This window comes from Sapajus apella, unplaced genomic scaffold (assembly GCF_009761245.1).
Source record: "Sapajus apella isolate SASKATOON/1434 unplaced genomic scaffold, GSC_monkey_1.0 scaffold10, whole genome shotgun sequence".
Lineage (NCBI taxonomy): Eukaryota > Metazoa > Chordata > Mammalia > Primates > Cebidae > Sapajus > Sapajus apella.
In genome coordinates this window covers 36,636,413-36,663,689 of record NW_022436950.1, presented here as the reverse complement: position 1 = coordinate 36,663,689, position 27,277 = coordinate 36,636,413, and the positions used below count along the sequence as shown (strand labels likewise).

At 38.5% G+C, this 27,277-nt stretch overlaps 1 protein-coding gene across 1 annotated transcript in view; it reads left to right on the top strand.

Moving 5' to 3' along the window:
* The window catches only part of FAM117B (family with sequence similarity 117 member B), a 131,529-nt gene that overhangs the window by 67,362 nt on the left and 36,890 nt on the right, over positions 1 to 27,277 (top strand). Inside the window, exons 3-4 of the mRNA XM_032278622.1 lie at positions 22,446 to 22,538; positions 23,766 to 23,879. Coding sequence (XP_032134513.1) covers positions 22,446 to 22,538; positions 23,766 to 23,879 — 207 coding nt within the window. The remainder of the gene's footprint in view (positions 1 to 22,445; positions 22,539 to 23,765; positions 23,880 to 27,277) is intronic.

The following is a 27,277-nucleotide window of genomic DNA, read 5'->3' as shown; positions in this document are numbered from 1 at the left end:
AGCATCTGTTGTCTCCAGATTTTTTAATGATTGCCATTCTAACTGGCGTGAGATGGTATCTCAATGTTGTTTTGATTTGCATTTCTCTGATGACCAGTGATGATGAGCATTTTTTCATATGTTTGTTGGCCTCAATGTATGTCTTCTTTTGTAAAGAATCTGTTCATATCCTTTGCCCACTTTTGAATGGGCTTGTTAGTTTTTTTCTTGTAAATCTGTTTTAGTTCTTTGTAAATTCTGGATATTAGCCCTTTGTCAGATGAGTAAACTGCAAAAATTTTTTCCCATTCTGTTGGTTGCCGATTCACTCTAATGACTGTTTCTTTTGCTGTGCAGAAGCTGTGGAGTTTGATAAGGTCCCATTTCTCTATTTTGGCTTTTGTTGTCAATGCTTTTGGTGTTTTGGTCATGAAGTCCTTGCCTACACCTATGTCCTGAATGGTTTTGCCTAGATTTTCTTCTAGGGTTTTTATAGTGTTAGGCCTTATGTTTAAGTCTTTAATCCATCTGGAGTTAATTTTAGTGTAAGGTGTCAGGAAGGGGTCCAGTTTCTGCTTTCTGCACATGGCTAGCCAGTTTTCCCAACACCATTTATTGAACAGGAAATCCTTTCCCCATTGCTTGTTTTTGTCTGGTTTGTCAAAGATCAGATGATTGTAGATATGTTGTGTTGCCTCCGAGACCTCTGTTCTGTTCCATTGGTCTATATCTCTGTTTTGGTACCAGTACCATGCTGTTTTGATTACTGTAGCCTTGTAGTATAGTTTGAAGTCCAGTAGTATGATGCCTTCTGCTTTGTTCTTTTTGCTTAGAATTGACTTGGCTATGCGGGCTCTCTTTTGGTTCCATATGAAGTTTAAGGTGGTTTTTTCCAGTTCTGTGAAGAAGGTCATTGGTAGCTTGATGGGGATAGCATTGAATCTGTAAATGACTTTGGGCAGTATGGCCATTTTCACGATATTGATTCTTCCTAACCATGAACATGGAATGTTTCTCCATCTGTTTGTGTCCTCTCTTATTTCGTTGAGCAGTGGCTTGTAGTTCTCCTTGAAGAGGTCCTTTATGTTCCTTGTTAGTTGTATTCCTAGGTATTTTATTCTCTTTGTGGCAATTGTGAATGGAAGTTTGTTCTTGATTTGGCTCTCTTTAAGTCTGTTATTGGTGTATAGGAATGCATGTGCTTTTTGCGCGTAGATTTTGTATCCTGAGACTTTGCTGAAGTTGCTTATCAGTTTCAGGAGGTTTGGGGCTGAGACGATGGGGTCTTCTAGATATACAATCATGTCGTCTGCAAATAGAGACAATTTGATTTCCTCTTTTCCTATTTGAATGCCCTTTATTTCTTTTTCTTGCCTGATTGCTCTGGCTAGAACTTCTGGTACTATATTGAATAGGAGTGGTGAGAGAGGGCATCCTTGTCTGGTGCCACATTTCAAGGGGAATGCTTCCAGTTTTTGCCCATTCAGTATGATATTGGCTGTTGGTATGTTGTAAATAGCTTTTATTATTTTGAGATACGTTCCATCAATATCTAGCTTATTGAGGGTTTTTAGCATAAAGGGCTGTTGAATTTTGTCAAAGGCCTTCTCTGCATCAATTGAGATAATCATGTGGTTTTTGTCTTTGGTTCTGTTTATGTGGTGAATTACGTTTATAGACTTGCGTGTGTTGAACCAGCCTTGCATCCCCGGGATGAAGCCTACTTGATCATGGTGGATAAGCTTTTTGATGTGCTGTTGCAATCGGCTTGTCAGTATTTTATTGAAGGTTTTTCCATCTATGTTCATCATGGATATTGATTGGCCTGAAGTTTTCTTTTCTTGTTGAATCTCTGCCGGGTTTTGGTATCAGGATGATGTTGGTCTCATAAAATGATTTGGGAAGAATTCCCTCTTTTTGTATTGTTTGGAATAGTTTTAGAAGGAATGGTACCAGCTCCTCTTTGTATGTCTGGTAGAATTCGGCTGTGAACCCGTCTGGACCTGGGCTTTTTTTGGGTGGTAAGCTCTTAATTGCTGCCTCAACTTCAGACCTTGTTATGAGTCTGTTCAGGGTTTCGGCTTCTTCCTGGTTTAGGCTTGGGAGGAGGCAAGTGTCCAGAAACTTATCCATTTCTTCCAGGTTTACTAGTTTATGTGCATAGAGTTGTTTGTAATAATCTCTGATGATGGTTTGAATTTCTGTGGAATCTGTGGTGATATCCCCTTTATCGTTTTTTATTGCATCAATTTGGTTATTCTCTCTTTTCTTTTTTATTAATCTGGCTAATGGTCTATTTTGTTGATCTTTTCAAAAAACCAGCTCCTGGATTTATTGATTTTTTGAAGGGTTTTTTGTGTCTGTGTCTCCTTCAGTTCTGCTCTGATCTTAGCTATTTCTTGTCTTCTGCTAGACTTTGAGTTTTTTTGATCTTGTTCCTCTAGCTCTTTCAGTTTTAATGATAGGGTGTCAATTTTTGATCTCCCCTTGCTTCTCATATGGGCACTTATTGCTATATATTTTCCTCTAGAGACTGCTTTAAATGTGTCCCAGAGATTCTGGTATGTTGTGTCTTCATTCTCGTTGGTTTCGAAGAACATCTTTATTTCTGTCTTCATTTCATTGTTTATCCAGTCAACATTCAAGAGCCAGTTGTTCAGTTTCCATGAAGCTGTGTGGTTCTGGGTTAGTTTTTGAATTCGGAGTTCTAACTTGATTGCACTGTGGTCTGAGAGACTGTTTCTTATAATTTCCATTCTTTTGCATTTGCTGAGGAGTGATTTACTCTTAATTATGTGGTCAGTTTTAGAGTACGTGTGACGTGGTGCTGAGAAGAATGTATATTCTGTGGATTTAGGGTGGAGAGTTCTATAAATGTCTATTAGGTTTGCTTGGTCCAGGTCTGAGTTCAAGTCCAGGATATCCTTGTTAATTTTCTGTCTGATTGATCTGTCTAATAATGACAATGGAGTGTTAAAGTCTCCCACTATAATTATGTGGGAGTCTAAATCTCTTTGTAAGTCGTTAAGAATTTCCCTTATGTATCTGGGTGCTCCTGTATTGGGTGCGTATATATTTAGGATCGTTAGCTCTTCTTGTTGCATTGATTCTTTTAGCATTATGTAATGTCCTTCTTTGTCTCTTTTGATCTTTGTTGCTTTAAAGTCTAATTTATCAGAGATGAGAATTGCAACCCCTGCTTTTTTTTGCTCTCCATTTGCTTGGTAAATCTTCCTCCATCCCTTTATTTTGAGCCTTTGTGTATCCTTGCATGTGAGATGGGTTTCCTGGATACAGCACACCGATGGGTTTTGGCTTTTTATCCAATTTGCCAGTCTGTGTCTTTTGATTGGGGCATTTAGTCCATTTACATTTAGGGTTAATATTGTTATGTGTGAATTTGATACTGCCATTTTGGTGCTAGCTGGCTGTTTTGCCCATTAGTTGATGCAGATTCTTCATTGTGTTGATTCTCTTTACCATTTGGCGTGTTTTTGGAGTGGCTGGTACTGGTTGTTCTTTATTTGTGTAGAGCCTCTTTCAGGAGCTCTTGTAAAGGTGGCCTAGTGGTGATGAAATCTCTGAGTACTTGCATGTTCACAAAGGATTTTATTTTTCCTTCACTTATGAAGCTTAGTTTGGCTGGATAGGAGATTCTGGATCGAAAGTTCTTTTCTTTAAGGATGTTGAATATTGGCCCCCACTCTCTTCTGGCTTATAGGGTTTCTGCTGAGAGATCTGCTGTGAGTCTGGTGGGCTTCCCTTTGTGGGTAACCCAACCTTTCTCTCTGGCTGCCCTTAGTATTTTCTTCTTCATTTCAACCCTGGTGAATCTGACAATTATGTGACTTGGGGTTGCTCTTCTTGACGGATATCTTTGTGGTGTTCTCTGTATTTCCTGGACTTGAATATTTGCCTGCCTTGCTAGGTTGGGGAAGTTTTCCTGGATAATATCCCGAAGAGTATTTTCCAGCTTGGATTCATTCTCTTCATCGCATTCAGGTATGCCTATCAAACGTAGATTAGGTCTTTTCACATAGTCCCACATTTCTTGGAGTCTTTGTTCATTCCTTTTTACCCTTATTTCTCTATTTTTTTTTTTTGAGGCAGAGTTTTACTCATGTTACCCAGGCTGGAGTGTAATGGCACGATCTCGGCTCACCGCAACCTCCGCCTCCTGGGTTCAGGCAATTCTCCTGCCTCAGCCTCCTGAGTAGCTGGGATTACAGGCACGCACCACCATGCCCAGCTAATTTTTTGTATTTTTAGTAGAGACGGGGTTTCACCGTGTTGACCAGGATGGTCTCGATCTCTTGACCTCGTGATCCACCCGCCTCGGCCTCCCAAAGTGCTGGGATTAAAGGCTTGAGCCACCGCGCCCGGCCTTTTTTCTCTATTCTTGCCTTCCTGTTTTATTTCATTGAGTTGATCTTCGACCTCTGATATCCTTTCTTCTGCTTGGTCAATTCGGCTGTTGATACTTACGCATGCTTCGCGAAGTTCTCGTGTTGTGTTTTTCAGCTCCATCAATTCACTTATATTCCTTTCTGTTTTGTCCATTCTCATTAGCATTTCGTCAAATCTTTTTTCAAGGTTCTTAGTTTCTTTGCATTGGGTTAGAACACGTTCTTTTAGTTCACAGAAATTTCTTACTACCCACCTTCTGAAGTCTGATTCTGTCATTTCATCACACTTGTTCTTCATCCAACCTTGTTCCCTTGCTGGTGAGGAGTTGTGATCCCTTTTAGGAGTAGAGGTGTTCTGGTGTCGGGTGTTTTCATCCTTTTTGTGCCGGTTTCTTCCCATCTTTATGGATTTATCCACCTGTCGTCTTTGTAGTTGCTGGCTTTCAGATTGGGTCTCTGAGTGGATGTTCTGTTTGTTGATGATGAGGTTATTTCTGTTTCTTGGTTTTCCTTCTGACAGTCTGGCCCCTCTGCTGTAGGTCTGCTGAGGTCCACTCCATGCGCTGCTTGCCTGGGGATCACCTGCAGCAGCTGTTGAACAGTGAGGGTTGTTATCAGTTTTCTTCTTCTGCTATCTTTGTCCCAGAAGGATACCCGCCAAGTGTCAATCTGATCTCTCCTTTATGAGGTGGCTTTTTGGATATACAGGGGTCAGGGAGCTGCTTGAGGAGATGGTCTCGTCTTTATAGGAGCTCAAATGCTGAGCTGTGAGCTCCGTTGTTCATTCAGAGCTGCTGGGCAGGTATGTTTAGGTCTGCTGCAGCAGGGCTCATAAACCGCTTTTTGTTCCCAGGTGCTCTGTCCCAGGGATTTAGGGCTTTGTGAGTTTCCGTTATGCTGCTGCCTTCTTTTTTTTTTTCTTTCAGAGCTGCCCTGCCCAGCAAGGAGGCAGCCTAGTCACTGTCTGCCTGTAGAGGCTTTGCTGAGCTGCTGTGGGGTCCACCTAGCTGCCCAGTGAACTTCCCTGCAGTCCTGTTTATACGGGTGTAGTTAGAACTGCCTCGGCAATGGTGGCCTGCCTCTGTTGAGGCGTAGTCTCTCTGCAGTGGCGGGTTGCCTTGGCAACGGCGGGCTGCCTCAGCCTTGGCTGACTACCTCCATAGTGGCGGGTTGCCTCGGTAATGGCGGACGCCTCTCCCGCACAGAGCTGTACGGTCCTGGGTTCAGCTGCGCTTGCTGTGAAACTCTCAATCCAGAGAGTTTCTGATTGCTGTCCTTTTGCGGGGGTGGGAGTAGCCGAGCCTGATCGCTGGCTTCCTGCCTCAGAACCCCTTTTTTTTTTTGAGACGGAATTTCGCTCTTGTTACCCAGGCTGGAGTGCAATGGTGCGATCTCGGCTCACTGCAACCTCCATCTCCTGGGTTCAGGCAATTCTCCTGCCTCAGCCTCCTTAGCGGCTGTTTTTTTTTTTTTTTAAGTTGGTGCTCTAGTCGCCTGTTGCAGAGGCGCCGGATCTGAGTGTTTTCCCCTGTGGCAAGTCACTGCGCTGGCTTAAACAGTGGCACTGAGATTTGTGGCGCTTTTTTTGCCCTGGAATCTACTGTCCTGGTTCCCTGCTCAGTCCCCTTTTTAAACAGACGAATGGGCGACTTCCCGTGGCTCCAATCACCAGCCAAAAGGGCACCCGGACCGGTGTATTTTGTACAGAGAACCGCTGCTCCGGGGCGCTGGCAAAGCAGCCGCATGGGGCAAAGCAGCGGCGCCGGCCAGCACAGTCACACTGGCCGAAACAGCCGTGCTGGCGACCCATGGAGCTCCTCCACCTGGGAATTTCCTAGTCTGTGGGCAATAAAAATGCAACGTCCACTCACCTTCTGCGCTTTCACTGGGAGCTGCAATCCTGAGCTGTTCCTAAACGGCCATCTTGGATCGATTCCCCCTTATTTTTAATTTTTATGGGTACATAGTAGGTGTATAGATTTATGGGGTAGCTGAGATATTTTGATACAGGCTTATAATACGTAACCAATATAGTAAATGAGATATCCATCACCTCAAGCATTTATAATTTCTTTGTGTTACAAACATTCCAATGATATTATTTTACTTACTTTTAAATATATGATAAATTATTGTTGGCTTGAGTCACCCTTGTTGTGGTATCAAATACTAGATCTGATTCTATCTAACTATATTCTTTTGTACCCATTAACCATCCCTCTTCCCTTCTTGCCTGCTACTAACTTTCTCAGCCTCTGATAACCATCCCTTTACTCTCTATCTCCGTGAGTTCAATTGTTTTATTTTGAGCATGCACAATTTGTCTTTCTCTGTCTGGCTGACTTCACTTAACATAATGTTCTCCAATTCCATTCATGCTATTGCAAATGGCAGGATCTCTTTTTTTTCTGTTATGGCTGAATAGTACTCCACTGTGTATATGTACCACATTTTCTTTATCCATTCATTGATTGGTGGATACTTAGGTTGCTTCAAAATCTTGGCTATTGGAAATAGCGGTGCAGCAAACATGGGAGAGCAGATACCTCTTCAATATACTGATTTTCTTTCTTTGAGATATATATCTAGGAGTAGGATTGCTGGACCATATAGTTCCTCTTTTTTTTGAGGAACCTCCAAACTGTTCTCCATAGTGGTTGTACGAATTTACATTCCCACCAACAGTGTATGAGGGTTCCCTTTTCTCCATATCCTTGCCAGTATTTGTCATTGCCCAGCTTTTGGATAAAAACCATTTTAACTGGGGTGAGATGGTATCTCATTGTAGTTTTGATTTCTGTTTTTCTGATGATCAGTGATATTGAGCACCTTTTCATGTACCTGTTTGCCTTTTGTATGTCTTCCTTTGAGAAATATCTGTTGAGATCTTTTGCCCATTTTAAGTTAGATTATTAGAGTTTTTCCTATTGAGTTGTTTGTACTCCTTATATATTTTGGCCATTAATCCCTTGTTAAATGGGTAGTTTGCAAAGATTTTCTCCCATTCTGTGGGTTTTCTTTTCACTTTGTTGATTATTTCCATTACTCTGCAGAAGCTTTTTAACTTGATATGATCCCATTTGTCCATTTTCGCTTTGGTTGCTTGTGCCTGTGCGTTATTACTCAAGAAATCTTTGCCCAGATGAACATCGTGGAGAGTTTCCCAAGGTTTTCTTGTAGTAGTTTCATAGTTTGAGGTTTTAGATTTAAGTCTTTAATCCATTTTTATTTCATATTTGTATATGGTGAGACATAGGATCTAGTTTCATCCTTCTGCATATGAATAACCAGTTTCCCCAGCACCATTTATTGAACAGACTGTTATTTCCCCATGTATGTTCTTGGCATCCTTGTCAAAAGTGAGTTCATTGTAGATGTATGGATTTATCTCTGGATTCTCTCTTCTGTTCTGTTCTATGTGTCTGTTTTATGCCAATACCATGCCGTTTTGGTTACTATTGTTCTGTAGTATAATTTCAAGTCAGGTAATGTGATTCCTCCAGTTTTGTTCTTTTTGCTCAGGATAGCTTTGTCTATTCTGGGTCTTTGGTGACTCCTTAGGATTTTTTTTTTTTTTTTCTGTGAAGAATGTTATTGGTATTTTTATTGAGATTGCATTATATCTGTAGATTGCTTTGGGTAGTATGAACATTTTAACAATATCTATTCTTTTAATCCATGAGCATGGGATTTCTTTCCCTTTTATGTGTGTCTTTAATTTCTTCACTCTGTTTTGCAGTTTTCAGTGAAGAAGTTTTTCACTTGTTTGGCTAAATTAATTCCTAGGTATTTTATTTGTAGCTGTTGTAAATGGAACTACTTTGTTGATTTGTTTTTCAGAGTATTTGCTGTTGTCATATAGAAATCTCACTGATTTTTATATGTTGATTTTGTATCCTGCAACCTTGATGAATTTATCAGCTATTTTTTTTTTTTTTTTTTTGGTGGAGCCTTTAGGTGTTTCCAAATGTAATATCATATTATCTGCAAACAAGGATAATTTGACTTCTTCCATCCCACTTTGGGTGCCCTTTATTTCCTTCTCTTGTGCAGTTGCTCTGTCTAGCTGTTCTAGTACTGTATTGAGTAACAGTGGTGAAAGTGGGCATCTTTGTCAAAAGGGTTTCCATTTTTTCCTATTCAGCATGACACTAGCTATGGGTCTGTCATAAATGACTTGCATTATGTGGAGGTATATTCCTTCTATACCCAGTGTTTTGAGGTGTTTTTTTTTTTTTTTTCCATCATGAAGAGATGTTGGATGTTATCAAATGCATTTTCAGCATCAGTTGAAATGATCATATAATTTTTGTCCTTACTCTGTTAATGTGATGTATCACATTGATTGATTTGCATTTGTTGAACTATCTTTGCATCCCTGGGATAAATTACACTTGGTCATAATAAATGAACTTTTAATGTGTTGTTGAATTCAGTTTGCTAGTATTTTGTTGAGTCTTGCATCAATATTCATCAGTGATATTGGCCTATAGTTTTCTTTCTTTGAAGTGTTTGGTTTTGGTAACAGGGTAATTCTGGCCTCACTGAATGAGTTTGGAAATATGCCCTCCTCTGTTTTTCAGAATAGTTTTAATAGGACTGGTATTAGTTCTTCTTTAAGTGTTTGATAGAATTCAGCTCTGAAGCCATCAGGTCCTGGGATTTTCTTTGCTGGGATGCTTTTTATTATGGTTTTGATTTTGTTACTTGTTATTGGTCTGTTCAGGTTTTGAATTTCTTCATGGTTCCATATTGGTAGGTTGTATGTGTCTAGGAATTTATCCTTTTATTCTAGATTTTCTAGTGTATTGGCATATAGTTGCTCATAGTAGCCAATAATGATCCTTTGAATTTCTGTGGTGACATTTCTTATAATGTCTCCTTTTTCTCTCTGATTTTATTTATGTAAATTTCTCTTTTTCTTGTAGTCTGGCTAAAGATTTGTCAATTTTGTTTATATTTTCAAAATACATCTTTTTGTTTTGTTGATCTTTTGTATTGTTTTCTTCATTTCAAATTCATTTATTTCTGATCTGATTTTTATTATTTCTTCTAATTTTGTGTTTGGTTTGCTCTCGCTTTTCTGGTTCTTTAAGATGCATCATTAGGTTGTTTATTTGAAATTTTTCTTCTTTTTTGATGTAGGCACTTTTAGCTATAAAATTCCCTCTTAGCACTGCTTTCACTGTATCCCATAGGTTTTGGTGTTTTGTGTTTCCGTTATTAAGATGGAATTTTGCTCTGTTGCCCAGGCTGGAGTGCAATGGCATGATCTCGGCTCACTACAACCACCGTCTCCCAGGTTCAAGCAGTTCTCTTGCCTCAGTCTCCCAAGTAGCTGGGATTACAGGCACATGCCACCACACCCAACTAATTTTTTTGTTTTTTGTAGAGACAGGGTTTTACCATGTTGGCCAGGCTAGTCTCGAACTCCTGACTTCAGGTGATCTGCCTGCCTTGGCCTCCCAAAGTGCTGGGATTACAGGCATGAGCCAGTGCACCCAGCCCTCCATTGTCATTTATTGTTGGAAATTTTTTAATTTGCTTCTTAATATCTTTATTGACCCATTGATCATTCAGGAGCATATTGTTTAATTTTCATGGTTTTAAAATATTTTCCAAAATTCCTTGTTATTGTTATCTAGTTTTATATCATTGTGGTCAGTGAAGATGCTTGATATTACTTCAGATTTTTTGGAATGTGTTAAGACTTTTTTTTGTGACTTAACATATGGTCTGTCATTGAGAGTGATGATCCATGTGCTGAGGAAAAGACTGTGTATTCTATAGCCGTTAGATGAAATGTTTTGTAAATATCTATTAGGTCCATTTGGTTTATACTACAGATTGAATCTGATTTTTTGTTGTTGTTGATTTTGTGTATAGATGATCTGTTCAACACTGAAAGTGGAGTGTTGAGGTCTCCAGCTGTTACTGTATTGGGGTCTGTCTCTCTATTTAGATCTAATAATATTTGCTTTATATATGTGTGAACACCATTGTTGGGTGCATATATATTTACAGTTGTTATATCTTGTTGAATTGTCTGCTTTATCATTGTGTATTGACCTTCTTTGTCTCTTCTTTTTGTCTTGAAATTTATGTTGTCTAAGTGTAGCTACTCTGCTCTTTTTTGGTTTCCATTTGCATAGAATATCTTTTTCCATCCCTTTTTTTTTCAGTTGATATGTTTCTTCATAGATGAAATGTGTTTTTTTGTAGGCAACAGATCATTGGGTCTTGTTTTTATTCATTCAGTCACTCTGAGTGTTTTGATTGGAGAATTTAGTCCATTTTCATTCACTGTTATTATTTATGAGTGAAGACTTTACTCCTGCCGTTTTGTTATTTGTTTCCTGGTTGTTTTGTGGTCTTCTCTTCTTTCCTTCCTTCCTGTCTTCTTTTTAGTGAAGGTAATTTTCTCTGGTGGTATGATTTATTTTCTTCCTTTTCATTTTTAGTGTATCTGTTGTATGTTTTTTGATTTGAGATTACCATGAGGCTTGAAAATACTCTTATAACCCATTTTTTAAAGCTGATAACAACACTGTTTGCAAACAAACAAGCAAAAAGAAAACTAATAAAAACTCTACACCTTAACTTCCTTTCCCTGCTTTAGACTTTGTTTCTATTTATTTCTTATTTTACTATGTCTTGAAGAATTCTTGTAGTTATTATTTTTGATTGGTTCATTGTTTAGTCTTTCTACCTAAGAATAATTTGCACACCACAGTTACCGTGTTACAATATTCTGTGTTTTTCTGGGTTCTTACTGTTACCAGTGACTTTTATACCTTCAGATGATTTCTTATTGCTCATTAATGTCTGTTTCTTTCTGATTGAAGTACTCTTTAGTATTTCTTGTAAACTAAGTCTGGTGTTGATGAAATCCCCCCTGGCTTTTGTTTGTCTGGGAAAGTCTTTATTTCTCCTTCATATTTGAAGAATACTTTTGCCAGATATACTATTCCATGGCAAAAGCTTTAACCTTCAGCACTTTAACTATGTCATGCCACTCTCTCCTGGCCTGTAGTTTCCACTGAAAAGTCTGTTACCACATGTGCTAGAGTTCCATTATATGTAATTTGTCCCTTTTCTCTTGCTGCTTTTAGGATTCTTTCTTTATCCTGTACTTATTGGGAGTTTTATTAAGTGCCTTGAGGTAGTCTTCTTATGGGTAAATCTGCTTGGTGTTGTATAGACTTCTTATACTTTGATATCCATATCTTTCTCTGGATTTGGTAAATTCTCTGTTATTATCTGATTGAATAAACTTTCTACCCCCATCTCTTTCTTTACCTCCCCTTTAAGGCCAGTAACTCTTCAATTTGCCCTTCCAAGGCTATTTTCTAGATCCTGTAGGCATGCTTTATTGTTTTCTTTTTCTTTTGTCTCTCCTGACTGTGCTTTCAAATAAACCATCTTCAAGCTCACTAATTCTTTCCTGTGCTTGATCAGTTCTACTACTAAAAAACTCTAATGCATTCTTAAGTATGTCAGTTGCATTTTTCAACTCCAGAATTTCTGCTTGATTCTTTTTAATTATTTCAATCTCCTTGTTAAATTTATCTGACAGAATTCTGAATTCCTTCTCTGTGTTACCTGGAATTTCTGTGAGCTTCCTCAAAATAGCTATTTTGAATTTTCTATCTTAAAGGTCACATATCTGTTTCTCTAGGATTGGTCTCTGGTTCATTTGGTGAGGTCATGCTTTCGTGAATGGTCTTGATGGTTATAGATGTTAGTCTGTGTCTGGGCATTAAAGAGTTAGATATTTCTTGTACATCTTTGTAGTCCAGGCTTGTTTGTACCTGTCTTTCTTGGGAAAGCTTTCCAGATACTTGAAAAGACTGGGTGTTGACCGGGTGCAGTGGCTTACACCTGAAACTCTAGCACTTTGAAAAGTTGAGGAGGGCAGATTGCTTCAGCTTAGGAGTTTGAGACCAGCTTGGATAACATGGTGAAAACCAATCTCTACAAAACAAACAACAAACTAGCCAGGTGTGGTAGAATATGCCTATAGTCTCAGCTACTTGGGAGGCTGAGGTGGGAGGATTGCTCAAGCCCAGGAAGTTGAGGCTGCAGTGAGCCGAGATGGTGCCATTTGTACTCCAGCCTGGGTGACAGAATGAAATCCTGTCTTAAAAAGAAACAAAACAAAACATAGCTGTTGTAATCGAAGCTGTGTCTTTATTAGGGTACAGCCCAAGCTCATGTTGTGATATTCTTGCAGAGTTGTAGATAAACTGCCTTGACAATCTTGGTTAAGATCCAGAAGAATTATCTGGATTACAAGGCAGAGACCCTTGTTCTGTTCTGTTCTGTTTCTCTCAAACAGTGTTTTTCTCTGTTCTGAGCCGCCTGGAGCTAGGGGAGGAGTGACACAAGCACTCCCTTGACTACTACCACTGACTGTACTGAGTCAGACCTGAAGCCAGTACAGCTTTGGGTCTCACCCAAGGCCTGCTGTAACCACTATCTGGCTAGTACATATGGTTGGTTGCTCAAGGCTCTGGGGCTCTGCAGTTAGCAGGTGGTGAAATCATCTAGGTATGTGTCCTTTCCTTCCTGGTGGTAAGTTTCCCCAGGCCCTGGGCATGTCCAGAGGTGATGTAGGGAGCCAGGGACTAGAGTCAAAAACCTTAGAAGTCTGCCTGGTGTTCTGTTGTACTGCAGCTGAGCTGGCACTCAGACCACAAGATGCAGTCCTTCCCACTCTTTCTTCCCCTTTTCATAGGCAGAGGAGCCTCACCTTGTAGCCATCACTACCACAGACCCACAAGTAGTACTGCCAGGGCGCTGCCAGTGTTCTCTTAAGTCCCAAAGACTTGTGGTTATTGCTGCCTGGCGTGGACCTCACCTTTTAGGGCAGTGGTTTCCCCTCTGGCCCAGGGCAGGTCCAGAAATGCCATCTAAGAGCCAAGGCCTGGAATCAAGGACCCCAACAGCCTGCTTGGTGTTCTACACCACTGTGGCCAAGCTAATACCTAAGGTGCAAGACAAAGTTCCCTTTATTTTACTTTTTCCTCTGCTTCTCTCAAGCAGGGGTATTCCCATAGCTACCATAGCTGGGAACATGCTGAGTCTTGCCTGAAGCTAGCAAGTCTCAGAGTCTTATCCAAGGTCCACACTGCCTGGCCATGACTGCTGGTTTCTCAGGGCCCACAGACTCTTTAGTCAGCAGGTGATGGATCCTGCTGGTACTGGTTCCTTTCCTTCAAGGGAGCAAATTCCTTTCTGGCCTGGGGTATGTCTAGAAATGTCCTCCAGGAGATAAGGCCTACAAAGGGAGCCTCATGACTCTGGTGTCCTATCCTCTTTTGGCCGAGCTGGTATCCAAGATGCAAGACAAAGAATATATGTCTTTTGGAGCTGTGAACTGCGTAGCCTGCGGTTGGGTGGCACCGGGACTCCCTTGGTTGTCCCTGCTGATATGTCAGTAGGTCATGTGTCCCCCAAGTCCACTGGCTCTGAGACCAGTTCAACATTAGGATTTGCTTAGGAGTTGCAGTCTCCATGGCCTACACTGACTTTCAAGTTTATTTGGGGCTGTAGAGCACTTTAGTCTGCAATGATGTAGCTTGGTGGAATTCAAGCTTTGGCCATGGGGTTGGGAATTCCCCTCTGGCTAAGGCTGATTTAAGTACTCCCTCCGTGGGTGGATGTCAGCAGAGTGCAGCCTGATTTTGCTTTCTGCAGTGATGGCAGCACTGAGTTCAGTGCATTACCTCACAATTGCTGTGCTCTCCCTCTTCCAAGAGCATGCCACACAGCTTGTTGCAGTGGCAAGGGGGTGGGGGTGGTGAATGGGGCATCAGCTATTCAAACCTGTCTTTCCAACCTTCTTCCAATGCCTCTTTTAGTCATATGAAGTTAAAACCAGGTACTGTGTGTGCTCACCTGACTTTTGGTTCTTATGAAGGTGGTTTTTGGGTATAGATAGTTGTTAAATTGGTGTCCTTCTGGGAGGAACAATAAGTACAGCCTTCTATTCCGCCATTTGGTTCTCTAGATTCCAGTACCTTTTTTCCTAATTTCCTTTTTAGATATTTGTTAATGTTTGAAAGCACATCTGACTTTTTTGTTGATTTTGTATCCTGCAGCTTTACAGAATTTGTTAGTTTTAACTGTTTTGTGGAGTTTCAGTGTTTTCTAGAATAACATAATGTTGTGTCCAAATGGGACAATTTTAATTCTTGTTTTTCCAATTTGGAGGCTATTTATGTAGCCTAATTGTCCTGGCTAAGACTTCTGGTACTGTGTTGAATAGAAGCGACAAGAGTGGGTAATCCTTGCCTTGTTCCTGATCCTAGAGAAAAAGCTTTCAGTTTGTCATCATTGGATATGCTGTTGGCTGTGGGCTTCTCCTTTATGAACTTTATTTTAATATGTTGAGATACTTTTTTGTTATTTATGATTTGTTTTTAATCATGAAAGGGAGTGAATTTTGTAAGATGCTTTTTCTGCGTCTATTGAAATGATCATATGTACTATTTATTTTGTTAATGTGGTTTATTCTATCAGTTGATTTTTGTTTATTGAATCGTCTATGTTTTTTTTTTTAATTTTGTTGGTTGGGTTTGCTAGTATTTTATTGAGGATCTTTGCATCTATATTTGTCAAGGAATAACATTTAAAAAATCTCATTAAAAATAATTTTGAAGATGTACTCCAAGTTTCAATAATGAACCTGGCCCTATGTGCTCAACTCACTGATGCTTCCCCAGCAATCTAGTTTGTTTGGAATGCTTTTTCCATCATTTGACTGGGTGACTCATACTCTGGTTGTATCTCCTTATTCCATAATACTGTGCCTACCAACCTTTCCTGTCCTTCCAATTCTGGGTTAGATGCCTTTCTTAGGGGACTTCTGTCATCACATATATCATAATTAGCTATTTATTCCTTTTCTCGTAGAAGAAGCTCTTTGAGAATAAGAACTATATTTCCTCTTGACCTCCAAATGTTAATCCAGTGTCTGACACATTATTAGATACTTTAATATAAACCTTGTAGTACATAAGACAAGACTGAACAAAATCAAAACATTTTAATTAAAACTCAGTTTTACTTTTAAATCAATATCTAAGTGTCCTATAATCAAAGCACAGCTTCTTAGTTGAACAAAGAAAGCAATTCTCTTTTGAATTAGTAGTATAAGTAAAATTGATGTCTTTGCTAGGTATTTTTTTTTCCTGCCCTGAACATCTTATCACTAAAGTGAGCAAAGCTGCCTGTTGCTCTTTATGCTTATTTTTGTCTCAGTAATTAATACTGTTACTCTCATCGTCTTTAATTTGTTTTTAATAAATCTATAGGAATCTTTTATATACCTTCGCTTTTCTTTAATTTTTATACTTAAAATTACTGTCATTTAATAATTTCCATGAATTTTTTTAACTTTTTATTTTTAGAAAAATCTTGTTTACAGAAAAGTTGTAAGGATATTAAGTACCAGTATACCTTTCACTTGTATTTACCAAGTAACATTTGTCACATTTTGCTTTATTTTTGTGTCTGTTTGTACAATTATGTTGTTAATTTGCTAATCATTAGTAAGCTGCAGACATTCTAACTCTTAACTATTTCAGCATGTATATGAACAAGGACTTTTAAAAATACCAGTAAAATTATCAAATTCAAGAGAGTTAAGATTGATATAATACTGTTGTTCATTATGTGGTTTATATTCCAAATTTTTCGGTTGCTCTGATTATATTCTCTGTAGCAGTTTCCCCTATGAGCTAGGATCCAGTTAAGGAGCACACATGGCATTTACATGTCATTTCTCTTCAATATCCTTTAATCCAGAGTAGTTCCTCAGTCTTTTTTTAACACTGAGTTTTTGAGTCTTTCGTGATAATAATATTTTTGAAGTGTGTAAAGCAGTATTTTTTGTATTTGGTTTATATATTCCTTTATGATAAGATTCAGTTTAGTGTGTTTTTGTTAGGAATACTGTATGTGATGTATGTTTCTCTCTGTGCCTGCCTATGGATCAGTAGGTACATGAAGTCAGTGATGTTAAGTTTGATCCATCAGAACCCTTTGTAACTAATAAGTAATTTGTGGATAAATATTTGAGGTTATAAATATTCCGTTCTCCAAGAAGCATGCATTGGTTTTTAGCATTTGTTGATGATTATTACTTAAGTCAGTTATTACTATAGTATTTCCAAAGTGATGACTTTGTAGCTCCGTCATTCTTCTGTATTGATTTGTTGGTCTCATACGTGCTAATGGAGGTATTTGTTTTTGGAATTGTCCTAAATGGAGTTCATAAAATGTCAGTGGAAATGATCTAAGGTTTTTTCCTTTTTATTATGAAAATGTTAAATGCATAAAAAAACTACAGCTGTAATTCAAGTGTTTTAAACATTAGTCATATTTGCTTTACCTATTTTCTGTGTGTGTGTGTGTTTGCTACAGTTTTTGAAAGTACGTTGCAGATATCATGACACTTTTCTCTCTAAATATTACAGCATGTATCACCTAAGAATATTTTCTGTATAGCTGTAATAGCATTAGGTCATCTAAGAAAATTAACAATTCCGTAATATCATGTAATAACCAGTTTATGGTAAAAATTCCCCAGTATCTTTTTTTTTAATGACCCAGTTTGACATTTATACATTACATTTGGACCCAAAAGGACCCAATTGACATTCATATATTGCTGTTGGTTTCTCTTAAGTCTTTATTGATCTAGAACAGGTCATTCTCGTACTTTTTTCTTAATTACGTTAATTTTTTTTTTTTTTTTTTTTCTTGAGATGGAGTCTTGCTCTGTAGCCCAGGCTGGAGTGCAGTGGTATGATCTCGGCTCACTGCAGCCTCTGCCTCCTGGGTCCCAGGTCAAGAATCCTCCTACCTAAGCCTCCCAAGTAGCTGGGATTACAGGCATGAGACACCATGCCTAGCTAATTTTTGTATTTTTTTTAGTAGAGACGGGGTTTCACCATGTTGGCCAGTCTGGTCTTGAACTCCTGACCTGATGATCTGCCCGCCTCGGCCTCCCAAAGTGCTAGGATTACAGGTATGAGCCACCACACCTGGCCTACATTAAGTTTTTATCCTTCACTTTGGAAAGAAACTAAACTTTTGGTCTTATATTAGCAAGTAATTTGTGAGTTTGGCACCACACAAATATCCTGTTCTTTAGTATCTTTTACCTAATAGTTTTAGCTTCCATTGATGATTCTTGCCTAAATCAGTTACTTTCCTAGAGGTTGCATGTGCCCAAGCACACAACAACACACACAAACACCAGTGAACAAGAAAAACTAATTTTTTTTGGTTACACACAAGATATCATATTGTATACATTTTTCTGCAACCTTGCATTTCACTTAATATTTTAAGGAGATTACCTAAATTGAGGGATTCCCTCTTATCTCTAAGGGTTCCTCCCCCTTACATAGGGAGAGAGTATAAACCCAACTTTTTTTTCAAACTATATTTGAGAGTCTCTAGTAAGATCTGAATTTAATAGCGAGCCAGCATTTAAAATGCAAGGATAAAAATTTAAACAATTTTTGCCGGGCGCGGTGGCTCAAGCCTGTAATCCCAGCACTTTGGGAGGCCGAGGCGGGTGGATCACGAGGTCAAGAGATCGAGACCATCCTAGTCAACATGGTGAAACCCCGTCTCTACTGAAAATACAAAACATTAGCTGGGCATGGTGGCGTGTACCTGTAATCCCAGCTACTCAGGAGGCTGAGGCAGGAGAATTGCCTGAACCCAGGAGGCGGAGGTTGCGGTGAGCTGAGGTCGCGCCATTGCACTCCAGCCTGGGTAACATGAGTGAAACTCCGTCTCAAAAAAAAAAAAAATTTAAACAATTTTTGAATTTGGAATTGTATTTATTTATTTGTTTATTTATTTTTGAGACGGAGTTTCACTCATGTTACCCAGGCTGGAGTGCAATGGCACGATCTCGGCTCACCGCAACCTCCGCCTCCTGGGTTCAGGCAATTCTCCTGCCTCAGCCTCCTGAGTAGCTGGGATTACAGGCACACGCCACCATGCCCAGCTAATTTTTTGTATTTTCAGTAGAGACGGGGTTTCACCATGTTGACCAGGATGGTCTCGATCTCTTGACCTCGTGATCCACCCGCCTCAGCCTCCCAAAGTGCTGGGATTACAGGCTTGAGCCACTGCGCCCAGCCTGGAATTGTATTTATAAAGCAGCTCATCATGATTTTAGCCCGAAGTTTTCGTATAAATAGTAGTAATATAAAATGTATGAAGGAGTTGGGTTTTTTTAGTTTTAGAATGTAAGAGTAATAACATTTATAGGCATTTACACACATAGATTCCTATTCTTACTCTCCTTGTTAGCTGTCACTCAGAGACATGGTAACCTGTAGAATCCTTCAAGAACCAGATTTTGTTTCTCCCCACTTGTAATGTTTTATAAAGGCCTATTATCATTTCCACTTGATTATAATGTACAAAAATATTTTCATAAAACTTATTCTATTTTAGCTGGGCGCGGTGGCTCACGCCTGTAATCCTAGCACTTTGGGAGGCCAAGGCAGGAGGATCACGAGGTAAGGAGATTGGAGACCATCCTGGCCAACATGGTGAAACCCTGTCTCTATTAAAAAATACAAAAAAATGAGCTGGGCCTGGTGGCGCATGTGGTAGTCCCAGCTACTTGGGAGGCTGAGGCAGGAGAATTGCTTGAACCCTAGAGGCAGAGAGGCGGAGATTGCAGTGAGCTGAGATTGCGCCACTGCACTACAACCTGGGCGACAGTGCAAGACTCTGTCTCCAAGACAAAAAAAAAAAAAACAAAAAACTTATGTTTCTATCCTGTGTTAGTTTTTTTACTTGAAATTTTACTTCAATTATTACTTGAAATTTTTTTCATCAAAAAATTATTTACATTCTTTCATATAGCTTTATGACCATAGAGATAACAAAATAAGTAATGACTACTTGGCATAATGGAATGGAAATAATAATAAACATTTACTGAGTGAATGTTTTATCCTTGGTACTGTGCTTAAAAATTAAATCCTTCACATATACTAACTCCTTTAATTACCTTATAATTTTAGTAGGTAGATGACATTATTCCTTTTCCTTTTTCTTTCTTTTTATTGGAGACAGGGTCTCACTCTGTCACCCAGTCTGGAGTGCAGTGGAGGAAGCATAGCTCACTGCAGCCTCAGCCTCCCAGGCTCAAGCAATTCTCCCACCTCAGCCTTTCGAGTAGTTGGGACTACAATCGTGAGCCACGATGCCCAGCTAATTTTAAAATTTTTTTGTAGAGAGGAGGTCTTCCTACATTGCCCAGGTTGGTCTTGAACCGTGTGATCCTCTAGCCTTGGCCTCTCAAAGCACTGGGATTACTAGCATGAACCACTGTGCCTGGCCTAACATTATTCTTATAAATGAGGAATTTAAAAATTCATATAGGAGAAGCATCTTGCCTAAGATATAAAAAATGTTTGTTTTTATTTATGAGATGGAGTCTTGCACTGTTGCCTGGGCTGGAGTGCAGTGGCATGATCTTGGCTCTCTGCAACCTCCGCCTCCTGCATTCAAGTGATTCTCCTGCCTTAGCCTCCCAAGTAGCTGGGATTACAGGCACCCACTACTATGCCAAGCAATTTTTTTGTATTTTTAGTAGAGATGGGGCTTCATTACATTGACCAGGCTGATCTCAAACTCCTGACCTTGTAATCTGCCTGCTTTGGCCTCCCAAAGTGCTGGGATTACAGGCATGAGCCACCACGCCTGGACCCAAAATGTTATTTAACTGATCTGAAACTTAAACATGTTTGTTTGACACCAACATATGTGATTCTGAACCATGCATACTATGCTGCTTATTCACAATAGAAGAGACATGGAATCAACTTCAATGCCCATCAACAGTAGACTGGATAAGGAAAATGTGATACATACACAATGGACTGCTGTGCAGCCATAAAAATAAATGTGATCATGTCCTTTGCAGGGACCCAGTTGAAGCTAGAGGTTATTATCCTTAGCAAACTAACACAGAAATGGAAAACAAAATACCGCATGTTCTTACTTATAAATGGGAGCCATGATGAGAGCACATGGACACATAGAGTGTAACAGCAGATGCTGGGGCCTTCTAGAGAGTGGAGGTTGGGAGGAGGGAGAGGATCAGGGAAAGTAGTTAATGAGTACTAGACTTAGCACCTGGGTGACAAAATATCTGTACAATAAACCCCATGACACAGGTTTACTTGTTTACCTGTATATTACAAGTACCCTTGACCTTAAAAGTTTAAAAAGAAAAAAGAGTTTATTTGCTAAGATTTTAAATTTTGTAGTATTATTACTTTGATTTTGGTTTTTGCTTTTGACTTTATGCTCTTTGGTCCTATTTACGTATTGATCTTTGTGACAGGTATTTTAACAATAGACTTAAAGAGCCTGTGGACCCTAATATGAGACCTTATAAGTACAGTAGGGGTCACCTCTGGGATGTGTGACATCAGTTGGTAACCTCAATGTGAAACTGGCGTTTAGAGTGAAACAGGGCATAGAGTGGTGATGGGAAGTTGACCAAATTGTAGCCCTTCCTTTTGATTCGGTGTATTTAAGGCTTCTCATCAGAATGGAGTCCTTCTATCTATAAGGAGGAGATCCAGATGTGGGACATGATTAATTAGAATCACAGTTTCTTTATTTTTGAAAATGTTCTCTTTCCTTCCCCATTTGAAACTAGACCATTTTATAATTAGTAATTGTACGTTAATGGTGCAAAGGATATTCAAACTGTGGACAGTGTTTTTTGGTATTTTTTATTATTTTGAAGAGGCTATCCATTCATTCATCTAGTGCAAAATTGAAAAGGTACAGAAGGGTATACATTAAGGCTCTTTCTCCCCAGAGATAGCCACTGGTATCAGTTTTCTTTGTTACCATGTATTTTCTTCCACGTATAATTTACATACACATACATTATTTTTCACAGTCCCATTTAAAGGCAATTACTATACACACTGTACTAAGCCTTGAGGTTTTTCACTTAACGGTTTATCATGGAGATTATTTCATATCTGTATATTGTGAATTTCCTTATTTTTTTATAGCTGCACAGTACTCTGTTATAAAGGTATACCGTAATTTATTTAGCCAAGCCTAAATAATTCTAACTTATTTACATTGTTTCAGTCTTAATTGTAAGAACCAGTGATACAAGGAGTAATATGCAAGTCATTTTGTACATAAAGATGTACATTTGGTATCTGTGCAGGATAAATTACTAAATAAGGGGTTGCTGTGTCAGTTTGCGCATTTATAACTTTGACAGCAGGTGCTGAATCTCCCCCCATAAAGACTCTACACTCCCACTAACAATATAAGAGAGTTTATATTAGCAAATTGCTCAATCTTAAATTGCTCTCTCTTCTTAGGGGTGAGGTTGAGCATAGTTTCATGTGCTAGGAACTCATTTGTATTTTCTTTTCCAATACACTCTTTTAAAATTCTGGGTTTGGTATAACTGCTTAAGGTCTAACATTTTTGAAGCTATTCTCTGCAGATACTTAAGGCAAGACTAGACATAATATAGAAGTTAATATTATGAGCTCTGGAGTCTTAGATTTATTTCTTGGCTTTGCCACTTCTAGCATAAGACCTTAGGCAACTTACAGTGTTACGTCAAATAAAGCATATGAAAGCTCAGTGCCCAGCATGTCAGAACACAAGAATGTTAGCATGCTAATAATAACTAACATCATTAGCTATGATATGTTAACTGTAGTAAGTACAGTTACTATATATCGTTAACTTTGTTCCATAAATGCTTTATTTGTAGTATAATTATAATTATGTAAAAATATTATTTTTTTATTAGCAATAAAAATGAAGTATGCTAAAATATTAGTTGTAATTAATACCAGTTAGGTAACTGGTGCTAGGACAATTTTGGGTAATTTGTGTTATTTTAATTATTTTTAATATCTAATTTTTCTGTAATGGAAATGTGTTTTATAATAGAAAAATATGGTATACATTGCTGTGAAATGATTTTTGTTAAAGTACGCTTCCCCTCTTTTTTCATTACAGACAGAGAGTGCTTGGGCTGAAGAATATGCTGAAAAGAAGAAAGGATCTCACAAGCGCTCAGCATCTTGGGGCAGTACAGATCAACTTAAGGAGGTCAGAAAAATGGTTCTAAGGTAGTGGGTGTGGAAATACAATCCTTTTGTTGGCTGTTTCCTTGATGTTGGGGCAGCAAGGATTTGTCATTTTCCATTGATTTCTTTTTTCTTTTAGGGTTGCGAAATAACAGAAAAACAATTACTGTGTTGATTTCATAAAGATTAGAGTAGGGATATTTATTTATCACTTACTTGATTATGTATTTTTGTCTTTTTTAGGAATGTTCATACCTGTCAACATAATATAAACACCAGATTTAAAAATTGTAACAATACAACAAATTCACATTTCTTCTTCTTTTTTTTTTTTGAGACGGAGTCTTGCTCTGTTGTCCAGGCTGGAGTTCAGTGATGTGATCTTGGCTTACTGCAGGCTCTGCCTCCCAGGCTCAAGCAATTCTCATGCCTCAGCCTCCCAAGTAGCTGGGAGTGCAGGCGTGTGCCACCATGCCCAGCTAATTTTTGTGTTTTCAGTAGAGACAAGGTTTTTCCATGTTGTCCAGGCTCATCTCTAACTCCAGACTTCAAGCGACCTGCCTGCCTTGACCTCCCAAAGTGCTGAGATTACAGACATGAGCCACTGTGCCTGGTCACATTTATTATTTTTCTATATGTGGTGGTATTTCTGAAATTCAGTACTCACTATAACCAGGATGATTATGGCTCTATGCTATGATTACCATTTTCTGTGTTGCTAATTAATGACATTTTCATTTCACATATAATGTAGAAATAGAAAAATTCAGTCAAAGAATAGTATGTGATATTCATTGGAATTGCATTTGTTATTTAAAGATGATATCTGTGAATATATTTCATGGCTTGAGTTGATTTTTAAATACTGCCTAATTTTTGGAGCTGTTGAAAGTTAGGTGTTCAGTAAAGAAATCTAAGTTGAAAGAAAAACTTACGGTAAGGGCAATGAGAATGATTGTTATTTTTTGAATTCTTCAAGAAAACTATAATGTAATTTATTCTAAGTGCTGAAAACTTTATTTGTGTAGTGCTTGGGAAGCTTGGAGGCTGAGAACAGTTTTGGAACATATATGTATACGTACATGTGTACATATGTATAAAATTACGAACAAAAAAATGAGACTGTGATATGGTTCAAAAATTCAAAGGACTTACTAAGGGTGAGTTTTACTGGTTCTTACTAAGCAAGGATGTGTTTTTATTTCGTGTGGAAAACACTCTGGCATACTTGCTGTTTTTGCCTTTTCAGATTGCAAAATTACGCCAGCAGTTGCAGAGAAGTAAACACAGCAGTCGGCATCATCGAGATAAAGAAAGACAATCTCCATTCCATGGCAACCATGCAGCTATTAACCAGTGTCAGGTAAGAGTACCAATACCACAAAATCCAGAAAAGGAATTTGTTGTTTTTCTGGTGATTTGTTATTTAATTGGTAATTGCGTAGGACAAAAATGCTCAAAAACATATTTGAAACAGTGATTTAAATACTGAATCACAGTCTTTATAAGAAAACAATATTAAGTTGACAAAATAATTTCCTTTAGTGATCTAAGTTGACATAGCCACTTATCTGTTTTGATTTACCATATTTTTGTCTTTATCAATTCAATGTATTGGAGGCAGAATGATATAGAAAATCAAGCATTGGGTATGGAACAGACCCTGGCTGAATAACTTACCCTTTCTAAGTCTTAGTTTTCTCATGTGAAGATGGGGATAATAAAACCTGTTTCATAGAAGTCTTTTGATAGAGACAAACCTTTACTTGCTTTGATTTTTTTTTTAGTAGAGCCCATGAACTGCTCTTCAATGGCTAATCCAAGGACCACTTCTCTCTAACTGACATGAAATTGGATGAGATCTCCTGGCAAGGAGAAAGCAAATTTATTTCAGGTCCTTCAGGATCTTTAAAGTCCCAGAAGTGAAGCTTTGGGAATAAGGAAGGCTAGATTCAACTTACTATGTTAACAGTAAGGCAGAAGGGCCTGGAAGGTAGAGGGAAACTGGAAGGCTTAGTTCTGTGACTCTTGGATTGTTTTTTAATACTTGAGTTGGCAAACTATGGCCTGGAAGCCAAGAACGGCCCACCATGTGTTTCCGTTTATAAGGTTTTATCAGAAAACAGCCATTCTCATTTTTTTATATATTGTCTGTGGCTCCTTTTCATGCTATAAAAATATATATTTGACTCTCTATATCTGCAGGTTTTGGATTTGTGGATTGAACCAACCATGGATCAAACATATTTGGGGAAAAATATAATGGAATATGTATAAATATATTTTAAAACATAAATAAAAATAAGAAAACAATATAGTGTAACAATATTTACATAGTATTTACATTGTTTTAGGTATTATAAGTAATCTAGAGATTATTTTAAATATACAGGAGGACATTCCTAAATCACATGCAATTACCATGCCATTTTATTTAAGGGACTTGAGCATCTGTGGGTTTTGATATTTGCAGGGGGGTCCCGGAACCAATCTTCCACAGATACTGAGAGACTACTGAAGTTGAATAGTTGAAACAGAGACTGTCTGGTTCACAAAGCCTAAAATACTGACTGACTGGCCCTTTACAGAGAAGGCATGCCAACCCCTTTTATAGTTTGGTAGTGTCTGATTGTTAAATATGTAGATTGTTTGCAATAGAAAGTATGCGTAAAGGTATACAATATTTCGAACTGATTTTGCCCCAAAATATTAATACTTGGATCAAATTTGATTTCACAGATTTATAGGTTTTTGTTTGTTTGCTTGTTTGTTTTGTTTTGTTTGTTTTGAGACAGGATCTTGCTCTATCATCCAGGCTGGAGTGCAGTTGGGTGATCACGGCCCACTGCAGCCTCGACCTCCGGGGTTTATATGATCCTCCTACCTCAAGCCTCCTGAGTAGATGAGACTACATGTGTGGACCACCACCACCATGCGTGGCTAATATTTTTATTTTTATTTTTTATTTTTTTGTAGAGATGGGGTCTGTCTATGTTGCCCAGGCTGGTTCTCTAACTCCTGGCTTCAAGTGATTCACCCACCTCAGCCTCTCAAAGTGTTGGAATTACAGGCATGAGCCACTATGCCCAGACAAATTCATAGTTTGATTGTAGTTTTCAGTAACTTTTTTTCTGTATATAAGATATTTTAATTAAAAATATGGTTATACACTACTATTAGTGTATACTTAAATGTATACTTAAAAACCCATACAAACTAGATTTATTTCTGGAGAAATAGAAATTTTAAATTCACAGAGTAAGAAATGAAAAATTTGTAAAGACTAATAACTTTAGAATTTGGAATATTAATTAAAAACCCAGTCTCCTGACTCTCAGTAGGCCAAAGACCCAGATGATTTTACAGATGAATTTGCCAACTTTCCCTTTCTTCTCATTCATTCGTAAATAACTAGTATGTGTTTCTAAAAGATAAGGCCACTTTTTACTCCTAATCCTTATTTTTACTCCAAGTAGAATAGGGATTAGAATGGGATTTTATTGAATTAAGTGGCTACTTTTAGGACGTTAGACATTTCTGAAGTGATTATTTTTAAAAGTTGCATTAAAACCAACAATTTAAAAGTGGTTATTCAAAGTTCCATTTTTTTCTTCCTGCAAGTTGAATTTACTTAATAAGATTATTGGAATTTACCTGAAATTTATGTTTCATTTAAAAACATTTCCTTTGCAGAGAAGGTAAGAACAAGAAAACAGAGAAACTTGAAAAATAATTCATCTAGTTTGAGTTTTGTACACTTGTTACATCAAGCATCTTAACTATTTCTCTCATTTTGTTTAGTGTTATCAGTTAACCACAAGTCAGGCACATGTGCATCATGGTAGTAATGACAGTAGTACTCATGTTTAATTGCAACTCTTAGGCTGACTGGGCACGGTGGCTCACGCCTATAATCCCAGCACTTTGGGAGGCCAAGGTGGGTGGATCACTTGCGGTCAGAAGTTCAAGACCAGCCTGGCCAACATGGTGAAACCCCCCTCTCTACTAAAAATACAAAAATTAGCCAGGCTGGCAGGTGCCTGTAATCCTAGCTACTTGGGAGGCTGAACAGGAGAATGGCTGGAACCCAGGAGGCAGAGGCTGCACTGAGCTGAGATCGTGCCACTGCACACTCCAGCCTGGACAATAGAGTAAGACCCCCATCTCAAAAAAAAGAAATTTAAAAATTAAAACATGAAAATAATTTATATTAAGTTATTGTTTTGGTGGGTTCTCTCTCTAGTGGAGAAAAGTGCCACATGATACATGTGTACTTTTGAGGCCATTCATCAGCCCATACAATATTTGTTAATCATCTGCCCTATGACTATGATACTCATTACGGAATGTGGTGATAAAGAAATATTGTCTGTCCTCACCAGTTCTCATATTAAAGAGATATGAGTAAACAGCTATAACACTGTACAATGAATATGTTGATAGGGAGAATTCAGAGTGTAACAGAAGGTATTTTTTTTTTTTTTTTTTTTTGAGACGGAGTTTCACTCTTGTTATCCAGGCTGGAGTGCAATGACGCGATCTCGGCTCACCGCAACCTCCGCCTCCTGGGTTCAGGCAATTCTCCTGCCTCAACCTCCTGAATAGCTGGGATTACAGGCATGTGCCACCATGCCCAGCTGATGTTTTGTAATTTTAGTAGAGATGGGGTTTCACCATGTTGACCAGGATGGTCTCGATCTCTTGACCTCGTGATCCACCCGCCTCGGCCTCCCAAAGTGCTGGGATTACAGGCTTGAGCCA